Source organism: Balaenoptera borealis (assembly GCF_965194805.1).
Source record: "Balaenoptera borealis genome assembly, chromosome: 1".
In the NCBI taxonomy this organism is placed as follows: Eukaryota; Metazoa; Chordata; class Mammalia; order Artiodactyla; family Balaenopteridae; genus Balaenoptera; species Balaenoptera borealis.
The window spans coordinates 168,630,652-168,651,217 of record NC_138860.1 but is presented as its reverse complement, the minus strand read 5'-3'; the positions used below and the strand labels follow the sequence as shown (position 1 = coordinate 168,651,217).

The 20,566-nt window shown below is 40.7% G+C and overlaps 1 protein-coding gene across 2 annotated transcripts in view; it reads left to right on the top strand.

The window, feature by feature from the left end:
* Nucleotides 1–20,566, top strand: part of HDAC1 (histone deacetylase 1) — a 43,230-nt gene that overhangs the window by 4,543 nt on the left and 18,121 nt on the right. For both annotated transcript variants that reach the window (XM_082345632.1, XM_082345631.1), the window contains exons 2-3: nt 1,499–1,611; nt 20,448–20,565. In XM_082345632.1, the coding sequence (XP_082201758.1) occupies nt 1,499–1,611; nt 20,448–20,565 (231 nt within the window). The remainder of the gene's footprint in view (nt 1–1,498; nt 1,612–20,447; nt 20,566) is intronic.

Below are 20,566 nucleotides of genomic sequence, written 5' to 3'. Positions count from 1 at the left end.
GAAGGGTTGACTCCCAGATCATTCATTAGCTGTGTGATCTTGAGCAGGCACATAACTTCTCTGAGTCTCACCTCAGTTCCTTGAATCTTTATTGAGCCTTTATGATGTACAGGGCATATTTGTCCTTGCCTTCAAGGAGCTAGTCTTGTAGGCATAAAATAGATATGTAAATAATTTAGATACAAAGCAAAATTACATGCCATATATAAATTGCATGCAGAGGAAGAGACCATTTATTCTGATCAGGACTATGGTTGGAGCTTGAGCTGGGCTTTGTAGTATGAGGATCATCAGAGAAGGAATGACATTCCAGGTCAAAGGAACAGTCTGAACAAAGGATACTTTGGTGTGAAGGTGAATGCCATGTTCAGGAAGCTGATAATAATCTAGTGCGTTTATAGCAGAGATTGGCAAACTTTCTGTAAAGGGCCAGATAGTAAATATTTTAGGCTTTGTGTACCATATAGGTGGTCTCTGTGGTAACTATTTAACTGCTCAATTCTGCCATTATAATGTGAAAGTAATCATAGATAATATGTAAACTAATGGGCATTGTTGTGTTCCATAACATCTTATATACAAAAAACAGGCAGCTAGTTGTATTTGGCCCAAGGGCCATAATTTGCCTGCTCAGGTCTAGAACAGAGAGAGAGAAAGAGAGCGCGAGAGAGAGAGTGCGTGTGTGCGTGTGTGTGCACGCGCACGCGCATGTGTGTGCTGGGGCAGGGTGGTGGTGGTAGGAAGTTGGAAAAGTAGATTAAGAAACTCCTTTAATGCCAGGCTACTGAAGTTGTTCTTTATTCTTTATCCTGTAGGGGATGGGGAACCATTAAGGATTTTTGAGTAGGCGAGTGATGTTATCAAAGCTGTATATTAGGAAAATAACTGGTAACCGTATGGCAGATAGTTTGAATTGAAGGCAGAGGGACCAATTAGAAGGTTATTGCTATCGATGAATCAAGAGATGGTGAGTTTAGTCTTCTTATCTATAAACTGGGAATAATACTCCCTGTCCTAACTGTTTTACAGGGTTTTTGTGAGAATCCAGTAGGAAAATGAATGTGAGTGTACGTTGACACCGTAAAGTGTCATGATGTGCAAGAGGTGAACTGTGGCTTACAGTAATTCTAAGTAGTGATGGTTATTTTGGGAGTTGTGGGAGTTGAATACCTTGGAGATATAGTGAGGTGAGTCACCTCACTCGCTGCTGTTCCCCAGTAGCTTTGGAATGACCTCCTCACACTATCCTAGTGCCTGTAGGCTCCAGGGGAAAAAACTGGGCTAGACAGACATCCTTAAGTGCTCATCTCACCAAGGTCCCCTGCTTTTTGTTTGTTTTTTCTTTTGGAGTTACCCTTCCTTGAGGTGGGAGAGAATCTTGGAGCCTAGGATGAACCAGAAAGAGAGTTTGCCTAGAAATTTGTTGTAAAAATTCATGGGTTCTCCTGGGAGTGTATGTCTAACTGTGTCACTGAAACTGTCACTCTTTCTTCTTCAGGGGATGTTGGAAATTACTATTATGGACAAGGCCACCCAATGAAGCCTCACCGAATCCGCATGACTCACAATTTGCTCCTTAACTATGGTCTCTACCGAAAGATGGAAATCTATGTGAGTTACTGGGAATGTCACCCCTCCCTAACCTCGTCAGCTCTGGTTCCCCATATGTCATTCATTATCTCATTTTTTCAACTACTCATTTATCAAATGTGTTGAGTGACTGTTATGTGGCAGGCACTGTAAATGATAGAGATTCTCTGTTTTTAAGTGCTGGTGCTGGTTTTTAAGTGCTCACTCTAGTGCTGGTGACTAACATGTACACAAATAAATTGTACTACAGTGTGTAAGTGCAACAGTGAAAAAATGTATAAGGTGCAGAGATAATAAAGTATGAAGGTGGAAGGGAGCCTTGGAATGTTTTCTAGAGGTGATATCTGAGCAGTGTTTTAAAGATTGAATAGAATTTAGCCTGGAGTTCAGGAGGGGACTGGCATTCTAGGCCGAGGAAAGAACATATACAAAAAGGCAGAGAGGTAAGAACAATATGGTGTGTTTGGGGAAAATATGAGTAGTTCAGTGTGCAGGTATTGCTGTAGTATAAAGTTCACAGGTGTGAGAGAGGGGAGCTAGAGCTGGAGAGGTCAGCAAGGATTGGATGTACTAAGCAACTCTGTGGCGCCAGGGTCAAAAAATCCAATGGCTGGAGAAAAAAAAAAAAAAAAGAGTGATTGGAACTGTGTTGAACTAGATGCCAAGTCTCTAGTTACTAGAGAGTAAGGACTGTCTAACATCTTGACTCAGCTCCAGCTGATGACTTTTGCCCCATCTATCAGTTTTTAAAGAGAAGCCAGAACTTTAGATTATTATGTAAAATCTCCCAGGTTTAAAATGTTGGCCCAAGTTTGTTTGTTTGTTTGTTTTAAATGTGTACAAACAAAAGCACATGAGCATATCTGTGGACCAAATTTGGTCCAAAGGTTCCCAGTCTGAACCTCTTCTGGAAGCTGTGAGGAACAAGTGAAGTATTTTATTTATTTATTTATTTTTTATTATTTATTTAATTTATTTATTTAATTAATTTATTTAATTTATTTATTTTTGGCTGTGTTGGGTCTTCGTTGCTGCGCACGGGCTTTCTCTAGTTGCGGTGAGCGGAGGCTACTCTTCGTCGTGGGGCGCAGGCTTCTCATTGCAGTGGCTTCTCTTGTTGGGGAGCACGGGCTCTAGGCATGCGGGTTTCAGTAGTTGTGGCACACGGGCTCAGTAGTTGTGGCTTGCGGACTCTAGAGTGCAGGCTCAGTAGTTGTGGCACACGGGCTTAGTTGCTCCGCGGCATGTGGCATCTTCCCGGACCAGGGCTCGAACCCATGTCTCCTGCATTGGCGGGTGGATTCTTAACCACTGCACCACCAAGGAAGTTCCACAAGTGAAGTATTTTAAATGAGAGATAGGAACAGGCATGCATTTTAGAAACAGGGAGGCCAGTTAGGAGGCTGTCACAAGGGTCCAAATGAGAAAATAAAGAGAGGCTGGAGGCCTATGTTGTCTTTTTTTTTTTTTTTTTTAATTTATTTATTTTTGGCTGCGTTGGGCTGCGCGAGGGCTTTCTCTAGTTGCGGCGAGCAGGGGCTACTCTTCGTTGCAGTGCGTGGGCATCTCGTTGCGGTGGCTTCTCTTGTTGCAGAGCACAGGCTCTAGGCGTGTGGGCTTCAGTAGTTGTGGCACACGGGCTCAGTAGTTGTGGTGCACAGGCATAGTTGCTCTGTGGCATGTGGGATCTTCCTGGACCAGGGCTCAAACACGTGTCCCCTGCATTGGCAGGCGGATTCTTAACTACTGCGCCACCAGGGAAGGCCCCTATGTTGTCTTACAGTTAGAGCATAAGAGTCTTGTTAAAAGTCTGTGCTGACAGCTTAAGTAACCTAGCAACAGCAGTATCCTTCCTCACCATTCCAGAGACTGAAAGGAGATAAGTCTCTGTCCCAGATGGCCGTGTCATGTCTCTAGAGCCACTGGAGGAGGCAGCTGGGGAAGCAAGGAGGGAAGGTAGACAGAGGAGCAGACGGATCTTGGGACTAGAGCATTTTCAGGTGTGAAGGGCATCTGGGAATGAGAAACATAAAAGGTAGCAGAGGTTTCCAGGAACTCTAGGGGGTAGACTAGCATTTAGATAAAGAGACGTTACCTGAATGTGGAATAGTAAGCATCAAGGCCTTATGGCGCTCCCTGTTGCACACCTACACCATGCTGACCTGACCTCAGCTTGCCTCCTTTCCTGCCACTCCCCTCCTCAGAACCCCTCCAAGTCAGCCAGATCAGATTCTGCCTCTTTCCACCCCATCCTGATTGGGAGGATTATTTACTCTGTCCAGTTATATCTTACCCATTTTCAAGTGTTACCTTAAGCACTATTTCTTTTTTTCATTTAACAGATTTTTGTTGAGTACTTGTCATACCCCAGGGACTATATCAACCTCCATGAGTGATATTGAGGTATTAAGAAATGGATCCTGGGCTTCCCTGGTGGCGCAGTGGTTAAGAATCCGCCTGCCAGTGCAGGGGACATGGGTTCAAGCCCTGGTCCAGGAAGATCCCACGTGTGGCGGAGCAACTAGGCCTGTGCGCCACAACTACTGAGCCTGCGCTCTAGAGCCTGGGAGCCACAACTACTGAAGCTCACGTGCCTAGAGCCCATGCTCCGCAACAGGAGAAGCCACTGCAATGAGAAGCCCGTGCAACCACAATGTAAAGTAGCCTCCCCAGCCCCCACCCCTCCAAGGGGCGAAGAAACAAAGACCCAATGCAGCCAAAAATAAATAATAAATTAATAAATTAAAAAAAAAAAAAAAAAAGAAATGGATCCTGGGACGTCCCTGGCGGTCCAGTGGTTAAGACTCCACGCTTCCAATGCAAGAGGCAAGGGTTCTATCCCTAGTCGGGGAACTAAGATCCCACGTGTCGCACGGCGCGGCCAAGGAAAAAAAAAGAAAAAAAAAATATATTTATATATATTTTTAAAATTTATTTATGGCTGTGTTGGGTCTTCGTTGCTGTGCGTGGGCTTTCTCTAGTTGCAGCGAGCAGGGGCAACTCTTCGTTGTGGTGTGCGGGCTTCTCATTGCAGTGGCTTCTCTTGTTGTAGAGCATGGGCTCTAGGCACGCGGGCTTCAGTATTTGCAGCACGCAGGCCCTAGAGCATGGGGGCTTCAGTAGTTGTGGCTCACAGGCTCTAGAGTGTAGACTCAGTAGTTGTGGCGCATGGGCTTAGTTGCTCCACGGCATGTGGTATCTTCCTGGACCAGGGCTCGAACCCATGTCCCCTGCATTGGCAGGCAGATTCTTAACCACTGCACCACCAGGGAAGTCCCCCAAGAAAATATTAAAAAAAAAAAAAAAAATTGATCCTATCTTTAAGTGAGAGGAAAAATTAACTAACATTTATTGGTAATTGCTAGGTACCAAGCCAGAGCTACTTGTTATTTCCTTAATCTTTACAGCAACCCTAATTTGGATCACTCTCCACTGTCCTCACCCCACACTCTATTTGTTTTTTTTGTTTTTTTTTTAATTTATGGCTGTGTTAGGTCTTCATTTCTGTGCAAGGGCTTTCTCTAGTTGTCGCAAGCGGGGGCCACTCCTCATCGCAGTGCGCGGGCCTCTCACTATCGCGGCCTCTCTTGTTGCGGAGCACAGGCTCCAGACGCGCAGGCTCAGCAATTGCGGCTCACGGGCCCAGCTGCTCCGCGGCATGTGGGATCTTCCCAGACCAGGGCTCGAACCCGTGTCCCCTGCATTGGCAGGCAGACTCTCAACCACTGCGCCACCAGGGAAGCCCCTCTATTTTTTATTAAAGAGGAAAACTCATCCTAGAAGCTTCCTCACAGATTTCCCTTTAAATCTCCTTGGGTCATTTGCTGTCCTTAGACCATCCACCAGCAATTTGATTCTTGGGGCTGGGTACACGCAACCAAATTGAGATCTCTTAACAAGAAAGAAGGGAAAGAATGGCTCTTTGGGAAGCAACCAACAGTAGCTATCACAGGAGATAATAATACCTTATTGGAGATTACTTCATCTGTGTGGTATTCTTATTGTAAACTTCTAAAGCAAAACCCTAGTATAATCTCTTTCTGAAATCTCTAGACCTTGTTCTCTTTCATGTGATCTTTTTCCTTCTCTGGCTCTACCTCTTTATTGAGTATGAATCGGTAGTCCTCTTCCCCTCAGTAGTGTTTCTTTGCATTCATCCCTTCTTTCTTCTCCTTTCTCTGGGCTATGATTCTAGCATCCCTTTCCCAAAGCACAAAGAGCCATTTATTTTAGTGTCCTGAAATTAATGGCTTTTGAGAGTCAGTCTTGAAAGAAGTTCCCTAGACTGCTCATAGAAGTTTCTGTACCTGAAGGAGACACATTGAAGTTTTTTTTTTTTTTTTTTTTTTTTCATTGAAGTTTTTTTCACACCATTTCACCCTCTTTGGTTCCTTCTCCAATTCTGTCTCTACATGTCTAATTAATCTGTCCCAGAGTCTAAATCTTCACTTTTCATCCAGGCATCTTCCTATTTACATAATAAAAATCCTGCTCTCTTCCTTGCCTTGGATGCTAATTTTGTATAGTCCCAGTCTTCTTATTCATTGCCTTCTGTTCTTTTTTTAATGTTTTTATAAAATATTGAAAGGATATGAAAGAATTTTTATAAAATATATGTAGGGTATAAAGAATCACATTATTATTAATACCACCTAGTTTAAGAAAAGGAGTATTTCCATGACTGCTAAAGCTCCTGTATGCCCTTCCCTGATCCTGTCTTCTTCCCCAGAGTTAACCTCTGCCGTGAACTTGGGATTTATTATTTCCTCGCTTGTCTTTATAAATTTACCATTATGTATTCTTTTTTTTTCTTTTTAAAATATTTATTTATTTATTTATTTAATTTGGCTGCGCCGGGTCTTAGTTGCGTTACTCGGGGTCTTTAGTTGCGGCATGTGGGATTTGGTAATACGGGATCTAGTTCCCTGACCAGGGATCAAACCTGGGCCCCCTGCATTGGGAGTGTGGAGTCCTAACCGCTGGACCACCAGGGAAGTCCCTACCCGTATGTATTCTTAAATAATACATGTTTTACTTTTACATGTTTGAATGTTACGTAAATGGAGCCATACAGTATTTATTATGTGACTTGCCTTTTTTGCTCAGCATGTTCCTAAGAGTCATTCATGTTGATACATGTAGCTGTATTTATTTTCACTGTATTTCTTTGAAAGAATATACTACAAGTTGTCTATTTTATTATTATTGGTGGGCATTTGGTTTGTTTCTAGTTTTGAGCTACTACAAACACTGCTGCTGTGAACATTCTTGAGCATGTTTCTTGGATGCATATATGCTACAGTTTCACAAGGGGATGTACTAGGAGTAGAATTGCTGGGTCAGGACATAGGTACACAGTCACCCTTATTAAATAATGCCAGAATGGTTTCCAGTTGCCACCAGTGTAGAAGAATTACAGTTGCTCCTAGTCCTTGCCAACACTTGATTTTGTTATATTTAAATTTTTTTGCCAGTTTATGTTTCTCTTGTTACTGGTGAGGTTGAGGATCTTTTTACAGGTTTCCCTATTGAAGTTCCTATTCAAGCCTTCTGCCCATTTTTCTTTTTGATTGTCTGGTTATTGTTTTGTTTCTGTTTTAATTGGACCTTGGATACACAGAATTGGGTTAATCATTATCCTTGGCTTATAAGCATCCAAAGAAGGTTCATGCTTGGCCTTCTTTTTAAAAATTTTATTTTATTGTTTATTCATTCATTTTACTTAAATATTTTAATAATGCAGTGAACTTCCATATTCCTACGACCCAATCACTCTTCTAAATTTCATGTTTATCATTCTCTTGCCTATCATATTGTTATGTTTATCATGTATTATGTGCCTAAACAAGTAATAGTATTTATTTACTTGTTTTTGAATTCTTTAAAAAAGGTATCATGCTACGTGTAGTCTTTGGGGACTTGCTTATCTCTCACAATATTATAACTACTAAAATCCATCCACCTTGTTGCATATAGCTATAATTCTTTAATTTTTCTCTGCTGAATAATATTTCGTGATGTCAGTATACTGCAATTTATCCATTCTCCTGTGGTCTTAATTTGTATCTAGGTTTTTTTTTTTTTTTTAATTTTTTGGCTGTGTTGGGTCTTTGTTTCTGTGCAAGGGCTTTCTTTAGTTGCGGCAAGCGGGGGCCACTCTTTGTCGCAGTGCGCTGGCCTCTCAATATCACGGCCTCTCTTGTTGGGAGCACAGGCTCCAGACGCGCAGGCTCAGTAGTTGTGGCTCACGGGCCTAGTTGCTCCGTGGCATGTGGGATCTTCCCAGAACAGGGCTCGAACCCGTGTCCCCTGTATTGGCAGGCAGATTCTCAACCACTGCGCCACCAGGGAAGCCCATCTAGGTTTTTAATGTTAGGACCAGTGCTACTATGAATATTCTTGTACATGTCTGTTCGTGCATATAGGCAAAATTTTCTTACGGCTCTTTCTCTGGGAGTGGAATTGCTGGACTGTAGAATATGTGCATATTAAATGCCAAGTTGGTTTTCAGTGTGGTTGAATGAACTGTCAATATATAAGAGATACCGTGATTCACATCCTCTCCTACACTTAGAATTAGACTTTAAATTTTGCTAATCAAATGGATGTAAAAAAACCAATATGTAATTATGGTCTTGATTTGCATTTTGCTAGTGACCAGTGAAACTGAGCATCTGTTTATATATTTATTAGTCATTTGTATGTCCTCTCCTGTGAAATGTCTTTTCATGTCTTTTGCCCATTTTCCTCTTGGGTTGTTTGACTTTCTTTTTCTTAACAATTTGTAGAAGTTCTTTATATATTCTGGTATATATAGTTCATTGTCAGTATATTGCTGTAAGTATTTTCTACACTTGGTTTTGTTTTTTCAATCTAATGTATCTTTAATGAACAGAGATTGTTAATTGTTTTAAAAAATTTATTCATTTATTTATTTTTGGCTGTGTTGGGTCTTCGTTGCTGTGCGGGCTTTCTCTAGTTGAGGAGAGGGGGCTACTCTTCGTTATGGTGCACAAGCTTCTCATTGAGGTTGCTACTCTTGTTGCGGAGCTCGGGCTCTAGGCCCGTGGGCTTCAGTGGTTGTGGCACATGGGCTTAGTAGTTGTGGCTCGTGGGCTCTAGAGCACAGGCTCAGTAGTTGTGGCGCATGGGCCTAGTTGCTCCGTGGCATGTGGGATCTTCCCGGACCAGGGCTCGAACGTGTGTACCCTGCATTGGCAGGCACATTCTTAATCACTGCGCCACCAGGGAAGTCCGGAGATTTTTAATTTTAACATAGTCATATTTGTTGTTTCTTTATAAGTGCTTTTTATGTCTTAATAAATCCTTTCCAACCCTTAAAGTATTCTCCTATGTTAATCTTTTAAAATCTTTATAGGTTTACCTTTCACATATAGATATGTACTGTTTCTAGAATTGATTATGTAATATGGTTTGTTATGTATCTTTTTTTTTTTTTTTTTGGCTGCACTGCGCGGCATGCAAGATCTTAGTTCCTCAACCAGGAGTGCTGCCTGCAGTGAAAGCGTGGGATCCTAACCCATGGATTGCCAGGGAATTCCCTAATATGATTTGAAGTAGGGAATCCACTGAAATTTTTTCCCCCATATTGTCCCAGCTGATTGGTTGAAAAGTCTGTTTTCTCCCTGCTAAGTGCCACCACTTTTGTGTCTGAAATGTCCGTATTTATTCATTTATTCCACAAATACTTATTAAACACCTACTTAGTGCCAGGTACTATGTTTGAGTCTGTTTCTGGGCTCTCTGTTCTCTTGACTTGGTCTGTTTATTGCCCTATATGCCATTGCCACAGTGGCTTAATTATAATAGCTTTTTATGAAGTCTTGATATCTAGTATTAAGTCTTCCCACTTTGTTGTTCTTTAAAAGAAAAAAAAGTGACTTGCTCCTTGCGCTTTGTACTTTTGTATAAATTTTAGAATTAACTCATCAAGTGCTACAAATAAATCTACTAGGATTTTTGTTGAAATTTCAATGACTCTATGCCTCAGCTTAGGGAAAATTGATATCTTGAGAATATTAAGTCTTTGAATCCATGAACATGGTATATCTCCATTTATTTAGGTCTTTTATTTATTTATTTATTTGTGCCAAGTCTTAGTTGCAGCACGTGGCCTCCTTAGTTGTGGCATGTGAACTCTCAGTTGCGGCATGCATGTGGTGTCTAGTTCCCCGACCAGGGATAGAACCCAGGCCCCCTGCACTGGGAGCGCAGAGCCTTATCCACTGTGCCACGAGGGAAGTCCCTATTTAGGTCTTTTTAAATGTCTCACATAAAGATTTCCTTTAGCTTCTTTATTGTGAAATATAACACATGCACAGAAAAGTGCATAAAACAAATATGCAGTTTAACAAATTGATATAAAGTAAACATACATGTAAACAGAAACTAGTTCAAGAAATAGAACATTGCCAGTACCTCAGAAACCTACATATGTCCCTTCCTGATCACAGCCTCTTCTCTTCCCCCAGAGGTAACTAGAATCCTGACTTTTCTGTTAATGCTTCCTTGCTCTTCATCATAATTGAACTACCTAATTATCCATCCCTAAATAATATAGTTCAATTTTGCTGAACTTGATATAAATGGAGTTATACAATATACATTTTTGTGTGTAGCTGTAGCTTATTCATATTAATTGCTGTGTACTATTTAATTGTAGAATATACTATCTTTATCCATTCCACTGTTGATGGGCAGTTGAGATTTTGGCTATCAATATAAAGTTTTGTAATTTTCTCTATAAAGGTGATGTACATCTTTTATTAGATTTTTTCCAAGTACTTCCTTTCTTTAATGCTATCATAAATTGTATCTTTTGAATTTTTTATTTTTTAATTGCTTACTGGTGTATAGAAATTCAGTGCTGTTCTTTTTTATTTAAACTTATATCCAAGGTCCCTGAGGATCTGATTCTGCTATTAGTTGTTTCTATGGGCTCTTACCTCTGGTGCTTTGTTTCCTTGTGGTTTTTGATTGTGAGGTCATATTTCTTGGAACTTTGTGGCCTGGGATGAAGATGGGTTCTTAGGGTGAGATTTGCTTTTACTTTGTAAAAGAGGCAGTTTTTGAGATGGGCTTTGTCCTTCAGAGATTTGGGATAGGGATGAATTTCAAATAGTAGGAAGGCTTGATTACAGTCACTGTGGTGGGAAACTCTGTAGGTCTTGTTGCGGGAGAGTTGTTTGTCTGGAGTATAATATTATGAAAGAGGGTAGGGGGAGAATTAGATTGGAAAAGGAACCTTGCAGAGTTCCTTGATTACTATGTTGGTCTTTAGAATGTTTTCTTTTGTCCTTGAATGTTCTAGAGGAGGGCATTGACTTTTTTAAAGATTTCTGTGACACCGTTATGGAAGATGGATTGGAACAGGGTAAGGCTGGATATAAATGGAACCAATAAGGAAACCAAAAACTAATCTAAATTAGAGTTCATTTATTATGACAACAGATTTTTATTGAGCACCTACTAAGTGCTGGGCATCTGTGCACAAGCCACGCGGGATCTCAGTTCCCCGTCCAGGGATTGAACCCGGGCCATGGCAGTGAAAGCCCAGAATCCTAACCACTAAGCCACGTGTGAACTCCCCTGTGCTATTTTCTTAGAATAAAGATAGACCTGCTCCTGGCCTCCCGGAGTAGAACAAGCAAGCACAATTTCTGTGCAGTTTGAATGTGATGACAAGAGAAGTACAGGGTTCTCAGGGGAGCACTTCAGAGAGTTACTTAACTGAGACTCTGGGGGTCAAGGACAGCTTTCTGGGGAAATTAACCTTTCAGTTGCAACTTAAAGGTTGAATATAGGGTGTGAAGAGAACAGTATTCTAGGCCATAGCATGTGCAAAGGCCTAAAGATGGGAGAGAATTCCCTTAGAGAATTGCTAGTAAAATTGTGCTCGGTAGATTGGTACAATTAATTCATGAGATAAATTCAGCCCCTCAAACATTTTTGTTTAACCCACAAAGTATTTTTTTTGAATTTTATTTATTTCTTTATACAGCAGGTTCTTATTAGTTAATATCATATTAACTATATTAATAACATATTAATATATAACATACTAATATCATATATGATACATATAATGTATCATATTACACATATTAGTGTATATGTGTCAATCCCAATCTCCCAATTCATCCCACCACCACCACTCCCCCGTGCCACTTTCCCCCCTTGGTGTCCATACGTTTGTTCTCTACATCTGTGTCTCTATTTCTGCCCTGCAAACCGGTTCATCTGTACCATTTTTCTAGGTTCCACATATATGCGTTAATGTACGATATTTGTTTTTCTCTTTCTGACTTACTTCACTCTGTATGACAGTCTCTAGATCCATCCACGTCTCTACAAATGACCCAATTTCGTTCCTTTTTATGGCTGAGTAATATTCCATTGTATATATGTACCACATCTTCTTTATCCATTCTTCTGTTGATGGGCATTTAGGTTGCTTCCATGACCTGGCTATTGCAAATAGTGCTGCAATGAACATTGGGGTGCATGTGTCTTTTTGAGTTATGGTTTTCTCTGGGTATATGCCCGGTAGTGGGATTGCTGGGCCATCTGGTAATTCTATTTTTAGTTTTTTAAGGAACCTCCTTATTGTTCTCCATAGTGGCTGTATCAATTTACATTCCCACCAACAGTGCAAGAGGGTTCCCTTTTCTCCACACCCTCTCCAGCATTTGTTGTTTGTAGATTTTCTTTTTTTTTTTTTTTAATTAATTAATTAATTAATTTATTTATGGCTGTGTTGGGTCTTCGCTTCTGTGTGAAGGCTTTCTCCAGTTGCGGCAAGTGGGGACCACTCCTCATCGCGGTGTGCGGGCCTCTCACCATCGCGGCCTCTCCCGTTGCGGAGCACAGGCTCCAGACGCGCAGGCTCAGCAATTGTGGCTCACGGGCCCAGTCGCTCCGCGGCATGTGGGATCCTCCCAGACCAGGGCTCGAACCCGTGTCCCCTGCACCGGCAGGCAGACTCTCAACCACTGCGCCACCAGGGAAGCCCCTGTAGATTTTCTAATGATGCCCATTCTAACTGGTGTGAGGTGGATACCTGACTGTAGTTTTGGTTTGCATTTCTCTAATAATTAGTGATGTTGAGCAGCTTGTTATGTGCTTCTTCTCTCTTCTTTGGGGAAATGTCTATTTAGGTCTTCTGCCCATTTTTTGATTGAGTTGTTTGTTTTTTTAATATTGAGCTGCATGAGCTGTTTATATATTTTGGAGATTAATCCTTTGTCCGTTGATCTGTTTGCAAATATTTTCTCCCATTCTGAGAGTTGTCTTTTCGTCTTGTTCATAGGTTCCTTTGCTGTGCAAAAGCTTTTAAGTTTCATTAGGTCCCATTTGTTTATTTTTGTTTTTATTTCCATTTCTCTAGGAGGTGGGTCAAAAAAGATCTCACTGTGATTTATGTCAAAGAGTGTTCTTCCTATGTTTTCCTCTAAGAGTTTTATAGTGTCCAGTCTTACATTTAGGTCTCTAATCCATTTTGAGTTTATTTTTGTGTATGGTGTTAGGGAGTGTTCTAGTTTCATTCTTTTACATGTAGCTGTCCAGTTTTCCCAGCACCACTTATTGAAGAGACTCTCTTTTCTCCATTGTATATCCTTGCCTCCTTTGTTATAGATTAGTTGACCATAGGTGCGTGGGTTTATCTCTGGGCTTTCTATCCTGTTCCATTGATCTATATTTCTGTTCTTGTGCCAGTACCATATTGTCTTGATTACTGTAGCTTTGCAGTATAGTCTGAAGTCAGGGAGTCTGATTCCTCCAGCTCCGTTTTTTTCCCTCAAGACTGCTTTGGCTATTCGGGGTCTTTTGTGGCTCCATACAAATTTTAAGATTTTACGTTCTAGTTCTGTAAAAAATGCCACTGGTAATATGATAGGGATTGCACTGAATCTGTGGGTTGCTTTGGATAGTATAGTCATCTTCACAATATTGATTCTTCCAATCCAAGAACATGGTATGGTATATCTCTCCATCTGTTTGTGTCATCTTTGATTTCTTTCATCAGTGTCTTATAGTTTTCTGCGTACAGGTCTTTTGTCTCCCTAGGTAGGTTTATTCCTAGGTATTTTATTCTTTTTGTTGCAGTAGTAAATGGGAGTGGTTCCTTAATTTCTCTTTCAGATTTTTCATCATTAGTGTATAGGAATGCAAGAGATTTCTGTGCATTAATTTTGTATCCTGCAACTTTGCCAAATTCATTGATTAGCTCTAGTAGTTTTCTGGTGGCATGTTTAGGATTCTCTATGTATAGTATCATGTCATCTGCAAACAGTGACAGTTTTACTTCTTCTTTTCCAATTTGTATTCCTTTTATTTCTATTTCTTATCTGATTGCCGTGGCTAGGACTTCCAAAACTATGTTGAATAATAGTGGCGAGAGTGGACATCCTTGTCCTTTTCCTGATCTTAGAGGAAATGCTTTCAGTTTTTCACTATTGAGAATGATGTTTGCTGTGGGTTTGTCATATATGGCCTTTATTATGTTGAGGTAGGTTCCCTCTATGCCCACTTTCTGGAGAGTTTTTATCATAAATGGGTGTTGAAATTTGTCAAAAGCTTTTTCTGCATGTACTGAGGTGATCATATGGTTTTTCTTCTTCAGTTTGTTAATACGGTGTATCACATTAATTGATTTGCGTATATTGAAGAATCCTTGCATCCCTGGGATAAATCCCACTTGATCATGGTGTATGATCCTTTTAATCTGTTGTTGGATTCTGTTTGCTAGTATTTTGTTTAGGATTTTTGCATCTATATTCAACAGTGATATTGGTCTGTAATTTTCTTTTTTTGTAGTATCTTTGTCTGGTTTTGGTATCAGGGTAATGGTGGCCTCATAGAATGAGTTTGGGAGTGTTCTTTCCTCTGCAATTTTTTGGAAGAGTTTGAGAAGGATGGGTGTTAGCTCTTCTCTAAATGTTTGACAGAATTCACCTGTGAAGCCATCTGGTCGTGGACTTTTGTTTGTTGGAAGACTTTTAATCACAGTTTCAATTTTATTACTTGTGATTGGTCTGTTCATATTTTCTGTTTCTTCCTGGTTCAGTCTTGGAAGGTTATACCTTTCAAAGAATGTCCATTTCTTCCAAGTTGTCCATTTTATTGTCATAGAGTTGCTTGTAGTACTCTCTTAGGATGCTTTGTATTTCTGCAGTGTCTGTTGTAACTTTTCCTTTTTCATTTTTAATTTTATTGATATGAGTCCTCTCCCTCTTTTTCTTGATGAGTCTGGCTAATGGTCTATCAATTTTGCTTATCTTCTCAAAGAACCAGTTTTTAGTTTTATTGATCTTTGCTATTGTTTTCTTTGTTTCTATTTCATTTATTTCTGCTCTGAGATTTATGATTTCTTTCCTTCTACTAACTGGGTTTTGTTTGTTCTTCTTCCTCTAGTTCCTTTAGGTGTATGGTTAGATTGTTTATTTGAGATTTTTCTTGTTTCTTGAGGTAGGCTTGTATTGCTATAAACTTCCCTCTTAGAACTGCTTTTGCTGCATCCTATAGGTTTTGCATAGTCGTGTTTTCGTTGTCATTTGTCTCTTGGTATTTTTTGATTTCCTCTTTGATTTCTTCAGTGATCTCTTGGTTATTTAGTAACGTATTGTTTAGCCTCCATGTGTTTGTGTTTTTTACGTATTTTCCCCTGTAATTGATTTCTAATCTCAGTGTTGTGGTCAGAAAAGATGCTTGATATGATTTCAATTTTCTTAAATTTACCAAGGCTTGATTTGTGACCCAAGATGTGATCTATCCTGGAGAATGTTCCGTGCTCGCTTGAGAAGAAAGTGTAATCTGCTGTTTTTGGATGGAATGTCCTATAAATATCAATTAAATCTGTCTGGTCTATTGTGTCATTTAAAGCTTGTGTTTCCTTATTAATTTTCTGTTTGGATGAGCTGTCTGTTGGTGTAAGTGAGACATTAAAGTCCCCCACTATTTCTGTGTTACTATCGATTTCCTCTTTTATAGCTGTTAGCAGTTGCCTTATGTATTGAGGTGCTCCTATGTTGGGTGCATATATATCTATAATTGTTTTTGTTTTTTTTTTGAAACATCTTTATTGAAGTATAATTACCTTACAATGGTGTGTTAGCTTCTGCTTTATAACAAAGTGAGTCAGTTATACATATACAATATGTTCCCATTTCTCTTCCCTCTTGCATCTCCCTCCCTCCCACCCTCCCCGTATAATTGTTATATCTTCTTCTTGGTTTGATCCCTTGATCATTAGGTAGTGTCCTTCCTTGTCTCTTGTAACATTCTTTATTTTAAAGTCTATTTTATCTGATATGAGTATTGCTACTCCAGCTTTCTTTTGATTTCCATTTGCATGGAATATCTTTTTGCATCCCCTCACTTTCAGTCTGTATGTGTCCCTAGGTCTGAAGTGGGTTTCTTGTAGACAGCATATATATGGGTCTTGTTTTTGTATCCATTCAGCGAGCCTGTGTCTTTTGGTTGGAGCATTTAATCCATTCACGTTTAAGGTAATTATCGATATGTATTTTCCTATGACCATTTTCTTAATTGTTATGGGTTTGTTTTTTGTAGGTCCTTTTCTTCTCTTGTGTTTCCCACTTAGAGAAGTTCCTTTAGCATTTGTTGTAGAGCTGGTTTGGTGGTGCTGAATTCTCTTAGCTTTTGCTTGTCTGTAAAGTTTTTGATTTCTCCATCGAATCTGAATGAGATCCTTGCCAGGTAGAGTAATCTTGGTTGTAGGTTCTTCCTTTTCATCACTTTAAATATATCCTACCACTCCCTTCTGGCTTGTAGAGTTTCTGCTGAGAAATCAGCTGTTAACCTTATGGGAGTTCCCTTGTATGTCATTTGTCATTTTTCCTTTGCTGCTTTCAATAATTTTTGTCTTTAATTTTTGTCAATTTGATTACTATGTGTTTCGGCGTGTTTCTCCTTGGGTTTATCCTGCCTGGGTTTATCCCGCGCTTCCTGGACTTGGGTGGCTATTTCCTTTCCCATGTTTGGGAAGTTTTCGACTATAATCTCTTCAAATATTTTCTTGGGTCCTTTCCCTCTCTCTTCTCCTTCTAGGACCCCTATAATGCAAATGTTGTTGCGTTTAATGTTGTCCCAGAGGTCTCTTAGGCTATCTTCATTTCTTTTCATTCTTTTTTCTTTATTCTGTTCTGCGGCAGTGAATTCCACCATTCTGTCTTCCAGGTCATTTATCCGTTCTTCTGCCTCAGTTATTCTGCTATTGATTCCTTCTAGTGTATTTTTCATTTCAGTTATTGTATTGTTCATCTCTGTTTGTTTGTTCTTTAATTCTTCTAGGTCTTTGTTAAACATTTCTTGCATCTTCTCGATCTTTGCCTCCATTCTTTTTCCGAGGTGCTGGATCATCTTCACTATCATTATTCTGAATTCTTTTTCTGGAAGGTTGCCTATCTCTACTTCATTTAGTTGTTTTTCTGGGGTTTTATCTTGTTCCTTCACCTGGTACAAAGTCCTCTGCCTTTTCATTTTGTCTGTCTTTCTATGAATGTGGTTTTTGTTCCACAGGCTGCAGGATTGTAGTTCTTCTTGCTTCTGCTGTCTGCCCTCTGGTGGATGAGGTTATCTAAGAGGCTTGTGCAAGTTTCCTGATGGGAGGGACTGGTGGTGGGTAGAGCTGGGTGTTGCTCTGGTGGGCAGGGCTCAGTAAAACTTTAATCTGCTTTTCTGCTGATGGGTGGGGCTGGGTTCCCTCCCTATTTGTTGTTTGGCCTGAGGCGACCCAACACTGTGGAGCCTACCTGGCTCTTTGGTGGGACTAATGGCGGGCTCTGGGAGGGCTCACGCCAAGGAGTACTTCCCAGAACTTCTACTGCCAGTGTCCTTGTCCCCATGGTGAGCCACAGCCACCACCTGCCTCTGCAGGAGAACCTCCAGCACTAGCAGGTAGGTCTGGTTCAGTCTCCTGTGGGGTCACTGCTCCTTCCCCTGGGTCCCCATGCACATACTACTTTCTGTGTGCCCTCCAAGAGTGGAGTCTCTGTTTCCCCCAGTCCTGTGGAAGTCCTGCGATCAAATCCCGCTAGCCTTCAAAGTCTGATTCTCTAGGAGTTCCTCCTCCCGTTGCCAGACCCCCAGGTTGGGAAGCCTGACATGGGGCTCAGAACCTTTACTCCAGTGGGTGGACTTCTGTGGTATAAGTGTTCTCCAGTTTGTGAGTCACCCACCCACCAGTTATGGGATTTGATTTTATTGTGATTGCGCCCCTCCTGCCATCTCATTGTGGCTTCTCCTTTGTCTTTGGATGTGAGGTATCTTTTTTGGTGAGTTCCAGTGTCTTCCTGTCAATGATTGTTCAGCAGTTAGTTGTGATTCCAATGCTCTCGCAAGAGGGAGTGAGCGCGTGTCTTTCTACTCCGCCATCTTGAACCAATCCCCTAACCCACAAAGTATTTTTAAGAACTTTATGTTAGTATCCAACCTTTGAAAACAATGAAATTTAACCTGAAGGACTCTGGCAATTGGGCCCAAATTCTTTCATGGCAGCAATCAGCTAGAGCTGTGCAAAACCTTGTCCTCTGCTCACTAGTTTTTTGTTTGTTTTAAGTATCAAGTTAGCTAAACTGCCTGGCCCTTATAAGTGCTCTGAATTTGGTGTTCCCTAGGCTAGAGCATAGAATATTTAGAGGGAGTCTAGAGAGGTGAGCAGGGACCCGATTATTTTGGTTTTTCAAGCCAGGCTAAAGAGTTTGGGCTTGATCTTTTGAGTAATGAAGCCACTGAAGGGTTTTTAGAGGGGAGTGACATGATTAGTTTGAATTTTAGACAGATTACTCTGGCTGTAGGATTGAGAATAGATTCACGATTGTTAAGGTTGAGGGTGGGATACCAGTTAGGAGATTGTTGCCACAATCCAAGCCAAAAATGTGTGGCCTGGGGATGGAAGTGGACAGGTTTGACAGATACGTTGGCAGTAGTTTCAAGAGAAGTTGAATGTAGTAGATGAGGAAAGAGGAATCAAGGGTGATGCTCTCACTTCTGTCTTGAGCAGCAGAGTGGATGGTGGGGAGAATAGGAAACCTGGGAAAGAGGGGCATAGGAGAAATAAGGTAGTGGATACAGTCAAGATTATGGAGGTATAATGAAAGGGATTGGCAATGGATTGAAATGGAAGGCAAGCAAGGGCAGAGTTAAAGATGACACTTATGTTTTCAGTCAGAGTGGATGTTCGCATCATTAACAAAAATAGCATAAGAGAAGTTCTGGAAGTAAAGTTAAATTTGAATGCCTCTAGGCTCTCAACAAGTTGTTATGTCCAGTTGAATTTGAAGTGCCTGTAGGATTCGTGAGTGGAGCTGGCTGAGAAGCTGTTGGAATTGTGAATCTGAAGCTCAGAACATCAAGATGGAGTGAAAGTCTGGGCAGTCACCTATCTAGAAGGGAGTAGTCAAAGCAGAGCTTTGACGACATTGCCAAGAGGGTAAAGGGCTTCGTATAGTGAAAACAACTTAGTATTGGAACCACTACTTGCTTCTGTCACTATGGGTGTGTTTGTTTTTTATAAATTTATTTACTTTATTTATTTATTTTTGGCTGCGTCGGGTCTTCATTGCTGCGCGTGGGCCTTCTCTAGTTGCAGCGAGCGGGGCCTACTCTTTGTTGCAGTGTGCGGGCTTCTCATTGCGGTGGCGTCCCTTGTTGCAGAGCACGGGCTCTAGGTGCGCGGGCTTCAGTAGTTGTGGCTTGCAGGCTCAATAGTTGCAGCGCACGGGCTTAGTTGCTCCATGGCATGTGGGCTTTTCCCAGACCAGGGCTCAAACCCGTGTCCCCTGCATTGGCAGGCGGATTCTTAACCACTGCACCACCAGGGAAGCCCTCTGTGGGTGTTTTTTAATAAAACAGTATCTGTCATTCAATCTCAATATTTCTCATTATATTAAGTGAGGATTAAATGAGAGTCAAATAGTACCTGGAGCCAGACCTCTTGAGTTCTTATTCCGTCTTACTAGCCGTGTAACCTTGGGCAAATTATGTTTAACCGCTCTATGCTGTAGTTTCCTTACTGCAAAGTGAAGATAATAATAGTATGAACTTTAAAAGGTTGTGCCTGAAACAGTGACTGGCACAGAGTAAATAATTAATGTTAGCTGTATTGAAAATGCTTTATAAAAGTATTGATTATTAGAAAAGAAGAGGGTTGTCTTTGAAGGAGACCCACCTTTAAGGGAGGAGAGGACGAGAATTTTTAAAAAGAGGACAGGCTGAATCAGAATGTTGGGATAACCAGGAAATTACTATGTCAAGGAAGTTTTCATGGGGAGGATGTGATCAGAATTGTCGGTGTGATGATGATTCATAAAGGATTTCCCATCTATTTCAGTTATTACTAATCATCCCTTCTTCTTGAACTCTTAGAGCCATTTGGCCCATAATTATATATTGTTATATTTAATATTAAAAAGAAAGTGATTTGTAAAACAATTTACAAAGAGATTTAACAGTCTCATCCAATTCTCACAACTTCCCTGTGAAGTAGATGTTGTTATCCCTATTTGGTAAATGAGGAAATTGAGGCTCAAGAGATAGACTTGCCACCACAATTAAAAACTTAAAACAATTTTTTAAATTAAAAAATGGAAAAAAAAAGATAGACTTGCCTAGGCAATAGAGCTTGAGTTGCCATCTAGGTCTTGAGATACGGAATCTCTTTTGATAATCTTATTTGCTTAACTAGATTGTGAGTTTCTTGAGGCCTGAATCTAATCAGTCATTTCTTTTTATTCTGTACAGCACCTAGCTCAATGCTGAGTGAAGACTGGCAGTAGTCAAGAATAACATGCTCTTTTCTCCCCTCTGCCCTCTAGCGCCCTCACAAAGCCAATGCTGAGGAGATGACCAAGTATCACAGTGATGACTACATCAAATTCTTGCGCTCCATCCGCCCAGATAACATGTCTGAGTACAGCAAGCAGATGCAGAGATG